Source organism: Cajanus cajan, chromosome 11 (assembly GCF_000230855.2).
Source record: "Cajanus cajan strain Asha chromosome 11, NIPB_CcT2T_4, whole genome shotgun sequence".
In the NCBI taxonomy this organism is placed as follows: domain Eukaryota; kingdom Viridiplantae; phylum Streptophyta; class Magnoliopsida; order Fabales; family Fabaceae; genus Cajanus; species Cajanus cajan.
Genome location: NC_138527.1, coordinates 8737014 through 8743931, shown reverse-complemented (window position 1 = coordinate 8743931; position 6918 = coordinate 8737014). Strand labels below are relative to the sequence as shown.

General features: G+C 32.5%; 1 protein-coding gene across 1 annotated transcript; it reads left to right on the top strand.

The window, feature by feature from the left end:
• The first annotated feature begins 1957 nt into the window (after window positions 1-1957).
• Window positions 1958-6300, top strand: NUDX25 (nudix hydrolase homolog 25). Its single transcript, XM_020373528.3, has 6 exons — window positions 1958-2210; window positions 3115-3165; window positions 4227-4319; window positions 4623-4717; window positions 5670-5781; window positions 5866-6300. Exons 1-6 carry the CDS (start codon window positions 2145-2147, stop codon window positions 5968-5970), a joined length of 522 nt encoding a protein of 173 aa, XP_020229117.1. The 5' UTR covers window positions 1958-2144; the 3' UTR covers window positions 5971-6300.
• The last annotated feature ends 618 nt before the right edge of the window (window positions 6301-6918 follow it).

The following is a 6918-nucleotide window of genomic DNA, read 5'->3' as shown; positions in this document are numbered from 1 at the left end:
GGTAAAAATTTTAAAGTTACTTATTTTTATAAAATACAATTGTCTTATAAATAGAGTAATAATTTTTTCTTTTTCTCTTTCTGTTTGAAGAAATATTTAAGTATCACTTTATAAATTTTTGCAACTTATTTAAAATTAGAGGAATAAAATGATAAAGATTAATAAGATAAACATAATAAAATAAAATATAAAAAAAATATTAGTATATATTTATTTTATTAGATATAACAACATAATTAAAATATAATTAATAATATATATTTTATAAAATTATTAATATTTTATATATAAAAAAAAAAGATGAAACCGGAACGGCCCCGTTTCGGTTTCAGAACGGGCCGTTCTGGGTCTAGGTGTTTTAAAAAAATTGTCATCCACGTGATATCCACGTATGCATCTACATTGCATCCACGTATGCATCTACGTGGCCAAAAGTTAACTCCGTTTAAATAATTTGGACGAAAGACCCACATTGAAACCAATTAATTAATTTGGGACTAAATTGAAACCAATTAATTAGTTTAGGACCAAATTAAAACAAAAAATAAAAGTGGGACTAAATTAAAATAAACAATTAATATAAGAAACCAAAATAGGGTTTTAACCTGAAAAATAAAAATAAAAAAATTTAGCTAAAAAAATAAAAAAGAAAGAGAGAGAGAAAGAAGAGAATGACGTGTATCTTACGCGCTAGAGTTGAATTGAGGTTTGTCGATATTCCCTTTACACCTTACTACCTTAATTAACCTTTGTTGCTTTATCGTACTGTTTGGGAAGAAAAGAAGCGAAATAAAAAACTGATGGATGATGCTTCGATGCATTTCCATAATCTCAGCCACTAAAAGTCAACGCCCTCGGTGGTGGTCCCACTGCTTTTTTATTGCTTCATTTCTTCCTTAGTGCTCTCTCCGCGTGTTCATCTCATTGACTGCGTCACCATCGGCGCACTTTTTGCTAGCTTGCGCCCACCTTTTTCACATGTTGCTTTCCATCCCATGCGCTCAACCCTATTTTAATCTTCCTGAGCTCCCCTTTATAAGTTTCTGTTCTCTATCCCCTTTTTCCTTCTTAAAAATGAACCAAATACATTCACTCAAAGATTATAGGTTAAAATATTAATTCCCATAAAGGTTTAACATTTAATGTAAATATTTTTTTATATTTTATTATTAGTATTAAATACTTATTAATTATAAGATTTGAATGTAAGAACTTATTTTAATTTTATTTTTTTTAAATAAATAAATTAAGATAAGATATAATTTTATATATGATCTAAAATATTTATTTTTTATACAAATTTGTATAAAACGATATTAAATATAAGAGACAATATTTATTTATAAACATATTGTACTATCTGCGTCAAGGAGCCGAGTTTGAGCTCGGTACTGAAACACTAAACAACATCGAATAAACGCTACGTAACATCGGCCAAAGTAGTGGCACTATATATCGAGTCGAGACCAATCTCAGGCCCAGAACAACACTACCCTCGTCTAAGAGGAAAATCCTAATTCACATCAAGGTACGTGCACTATATATATAAGACGATTACACTATCAAAGACTAACTTTAGTATCAGGGTCTCTTTTGCAGGTATCACTCCCGTTTCGGAACAATCGGCGTACCCAACAAGAAAGACTCACCAATCTTGTCCCGTAGATCGTCCCTCACGACCATCTCCGGTAAGAACACATATAATAATTATTATTATAAAAATTAACAAATTTAATATGACTTATTTATGTGATAAAATAATATTTTATATAAATAATTTTTTATTACTGCATGATGAAAAAAGTTGATTTTGCAAAATGGGTGGTTGAAAGAAAAGTGGGGTGGACACGTGTTGTTAGTTAGAAGGAGGAGTAGGGGAAGAAGAATGGGAGTGGCAGCATTGAATGATTGGCGGGTGCATAGAGGAGAGAATAATAAAAAGGGGTATTTGGTGAGAATCGCAAAACGCCACCCTCTTCTGTCTCTCCCACCTTCACCTTTTCTCTTACTCACCCTACGTCACTCTTTCACTTCTTATCATTCCCAATTCCTCAACGCCCACACCACTTTCTTTTCTTCTCTCTTCAAACAAATAAAAAGTAAAAATAAAAAAGCTTAGTTATTCTTCTCTTCCAAACCAAACCATGGAGGGTCTTCCCCAAGGTTACCGTCCCAACGTTGGTGTCTGTCTCATCAACTCCGATGATCAGGTTTCTCTTCATTTTTATTTTATTTTATTCTCCTTTGCCAAAATATTAATGCACTCCCTGTGTGTGTTTTGGTTGTTTTAATTTTTTTTTTAAAAATAAAAACAGTATATGTGATATATTAGTCTCCCAAATGGATCTCTGTAACTCCAAGCTTTATATATGTAAAAAAAAATTGTTTTTTTTCTTAATTATGGGAGACAATTATTTGTTACTGATCTTAATTCGTGTAATGTTCAGGTGGGGTTGCTTTTTATTTTTCTGGATTTTATGCTACTTAAAGCTGCATATTTTAACGGTTAAAGAGCTGGATTTTTTTTTTCTTCCATTTTCTGATGTTAATTTGTCTCTTTTTAAAAAAGATTGATTCTTCTTTAGCTGTCATACAAGGTTGTTGTATCTAAATTAATTCTTCACCCACCATAAAGTTGGACTCAACTTGAACAAATGTGTAAATAATAGCTAGAGAAAAACACTCCCTGGTTGATTTTTTTTTTCTTTAAAGCAACGTGTTTTTCGTTTTCCAGATTTGGAAAATTGGAGTTATTACTGGGCTGAACTTAGATCCACGCTCTTTTTCTGTTTTTATTCAAAACCGTTGCCGTGATTCATTTTTAAATGATCCAAAATGTTGTATAATGCATAGTAGCGAACTGGTATTTTGGAAATTGGATATGATATTCTCTGGTTTTTATATTTTATTTATTTATTTTTGGGTGCATTTTAGAGATTTTACCTTTCTGTCCAATGATTTGTTCAGTGTTTATATTCTATAATTTAACATGTTTCATGAATTGGAGAAGAGTTTCCTTTCAAGGCATAGTACTGTCCTTTTGGTACATGATGGTTATATATATGTGTGAACAAGGGTAAGATGGTAAACCGTGATTTTAATTTTGTTTTTCAGATTTTTGTGGCTTCTAGGTTGAATGTCCCAGGAGCATGGCAAATGCCTCAGGTGAGCTCACATTATGTACCATAATACACCTTTACCTTACAATTTTTTTTTCTTAACATGAATTCAAGTGACTTATGTAACTTAAAGCAAAGAGAACTTTTTGTGAGAAAGCATTTTAAGTGCAGAACTTGATTCACTAGGGTGGGTATAGTGGTGGAGTTTGGGGTAGATCACTAATTGCATAAGAAATTAGGTTCAATCTTCATTGCCATCATTGTATATCAAAAAGAAATTGTACAGGACCTTATTTTTGGGGAGCATCATGTAGTATTCCTTGGCATATTCAACAGTTAGGGGATGTTGTTTTTTTAGCAGATGAATGTTGCAAGCAATCATTACTGTTTCCTTGGTGGTGAGAGCTAGCAAATACTTTTCATTAACATCCTATCCTGATCTCTCTCCTGTTGATGTTGACATCATAGCCATGGTTACATTGCCAAAGACACTGTTGTATCACATTAACATATCTCCTTATCATAAGGAATCTTTCTATATGTGCCGTCATATTGATTACTTAAAGTTATTTAAATGCATTGATTACCACTTACCACATGTTTTCTGAGACAAAAAATTCCTTTTGTATATGGGTTCATTTTGGCTATACTGTATACTGGGCAGTCTTGCTTCTGGGAAGAAACTATGCCGTTTTTGATATATAATTTAAGTGGATAAAGGAGAGGAAAAGAGAAAAGGGAGGCTTTAAATAATATTTTGAATTACTTATATTAGCTTGATATGGTGTTCTTCAAATCATTAATCCGATGCTCTGTTCTGATTAATACTAATAATTACTTCGTGAGTACTGGTACTGTAAACCCAGCCCAATAAGGTTAATAACTTAATTTCCCCAATACAGTTACAATTATAATGTATAGACTGTTTTGGTGCTTTGCACTGGAGTTCTAACTCATTGTAAAAATGGATTCTTTGTAAACTGGTTATCTTTACAGAATTATTAAAAAGCATTCCCCTTCTTTTGCATGTAATAAGTAAATTATTTTATATAACTTTATGGTTTTAAAATTTTATGCTATAATTGACTGTTCTTTTGGGGTTCTCAGGGGGGAATTGAAGATGGTGAAGAGCCCAAATCCGCTGCCATTAGGGAACTTCGAGAAGAAACTGGAATAGTATCTGCTGAGATAGTTGCTGAGGTTTGCACAAAATCTTTCTCATTTGGATTTAGTTTCTTCTGCAAAAACAGAAATTGCGATGTTTATCTATAGATCAGTTATATCTTACTGCGTTGAATTAATTGAGTTCAAAGTAGTTTTACCATTGTGTAATAATATGAACAAAGCTTGAAACAGAAACACCCGGAGTTGGATTCAAGGGAAGCATTTATACATCTATGACTTGATACATTTACAATAAAAACTCTTTGATCATTTTGATTACTGGGTTCATGTTATTGTTAATATTTTTTTCATACATCTGACCTAGCTTGTGCGTTACAGGTTCAGAAATGGTTGACATATGACTTCCCTCCTGCTGTGAAAGCTAAAGTCAATCGACTATGGGGAGGTGAATGGCATGGACAGGCGCAAAAGTGGTGTGCATTTTATTTTATTTCAGCTGCTTGACAGAGCCATGAACTTGACAGTTCAATGCTCACTTCTGAAAAAATTATCTCTTATCTAAAATTTAGTGGCTTATCTCTACTGAAAATTGTGACCACCCAACCAGGTGAAACATGAATGAAATTAAGTCAGTTTGGTCCATAATGCTTGTTAAGACGTTTGAAATAGTTTGTAAGCACATGAAACATTAATTTTGAAACTGGAAGCAGCGTGAGAGTGTCCAAAGAAGCCCTGTACAACTTACATGGGTGCTAAAATATTAGCTTGGCAGTATAGAAAGCAAGATGGATGGATGGTCTGCTTGACTTTGTAAAATGAAAAGAAAAAGACAGATTGATAAGTAAAATCTGAATTTGATGCGTGAAAGTTTAAAACTTGATTTTTTTTTCTTTAGATGAAGCAGATGTAAGCAACTGTAAAAGGGAATAGTCTTCAACAATGAACACAAAGAAAGCTGAGAAAAGGCAAAAATGAAAAGAATGAGTGAGTGTAGAGAGACAGGAAAACCTAGTCCTAGAGTACTAGTATATGGTGTGATCCTTTTTCTAGTAAAATTTGCTGTTTGTGGTTTGTGTGTATTTGCTATTTGTGTGAGTGATAGTTGCAGGTTTAGTGCCAGTCTTGTCAATTGTGTGCTTTAATGTAGATAGGAGAAACCGTCCACTTTTCCCAATAGTATTTTCACTACTCTAGATGGATATCCAGTTTACTTGTGACGTGCCAAAATATGGATAGCATGGAAATGGATAGTGTCCCAAACTTACTACTTTTCAGTAGTGAGAATGAGGAATGTCTTGATTATCCAGTTATGTGATTGTACTGTTAGCAATGCCTGTACTTTCTATTGTTTCTTTTTTAAGTGTTTTTATGTGTATATTCTACCAAAATTGTGCTTCTTCTGACTTTGATTATGAACATTTGTAGGTTTCTTATGAGATTAACAAAAGATGACAGTGAGGTCAACTTAGCCAATGGGGAAGCAGAACCTGAATTTGCAGAATGGAAATGGGCAGACCCTGAAGAAGTTATTGAGCAGGTTAGTTGGGCAAAAAAATAGGAGATTTGTAATAGTTGAAAATTTTCTCCATTTGAAAGACTAATCAATGATAACTGATCACAGGCAGTGGACTACAAGAGACCAACCTATGAAGAAGTTATAAGAACCTTCAAGCCTTACTTTCAAGGGAGTTCAATATCTGCCAAATGTAAATCAACAAAGTGGTGATTATTATGAGTGTGTATTGTAGTTCAATCCATTTTCTTATCTAATTTCACTGAGATTGGATAGCACTCAGCTATTTGTAAAGGGATGATAGTTAGAACTGTCCATTAGGTACTTGCCTTCTTGTAATAATAAGCTATGTGCAAATGCCTAATTTCTCTTCTAAGACTTTGCTGCAAGGATGATTGTGGAAGTGTATAGAACTGTTTAATAAAGTAGGAAGCATCGTGCAGCAGAATAGTGATCATGACTTAGTGCCAAAGTACCAGGAGCGGTTTCTACGAGACACTATAATAGTTTCTACTTTCTATGATAATCTTTTCCCGTATACAAGATTTGGTTATGGCGCAAGCTTATACTGGTTAGGTTAGTTTTAGTTTTAGATTGTTTTAGTGCTATGAAGCACTAATACTTTAATTGGTTTCATGTGTCCGGATATTGATATTCTGGGATACATATACTTGATACTTCACTGATATGTATAGGTAAAGTCCGGTCTTAAAAGAATTATGAAAATTTAGGCCATTGCTACTTTGAAAAGTTTAAATTCGGAAGTTTTGGTGCCTTCTTCACGATAGTCAACTAAAGCGTGACATGTGTTCTAATAATCCACGTTAGACGGTTAGCCCATAATTAGTTTAGGTTAAAATATTTGTGTACTTCCGATAGTTTCACTTTTTTTTAGTCTTCATTTCAAATATATATTTTTAGTGTCTGTTTTTTTTCAATTATTTTAGTCATTATAGTTTAAGATAGATTTTTAAAATTTTTATGCTTGTAATTTTTAATTATTTTAGTCTATGTTGTTAATTTTTTTGTAATGTGTTATCTTTTATATTGACGTGATATAAATATTAATTTAATTTTATGTCTTATGTCAAATGTATTTTGTTAGTTATTTTAAATTAGGCCTCCCAATGATTGTTAAGATACTTTTTTATATTCTAACAA

Excerpts from the sequence above, each read along its gene's own strand:
- NUDX25 (XM_020373528.3), top strand. The coding sequence starts at position 2,145 with ATGGAGGGTCTTCCCCAAGGTTACCGTCCCAACGTTGGTGTCTGTCTC. Across the intron at positions 2,211-3,114 it reads TCATCAACTCCGATGATCAG|ATTTTTGTGGCTTCTAGGTT; the intron begins GTTTCTCTTCAT and ends TTTGTTTTTCAG. Across the intron at positions 4,320-4,622 it reads CTGCTGAGATAGTTGCTGAG|GTTCAGAAATGGTTGACATA; the intron begins GTTTGCACAAAA and ends TGTGCGTTACAG.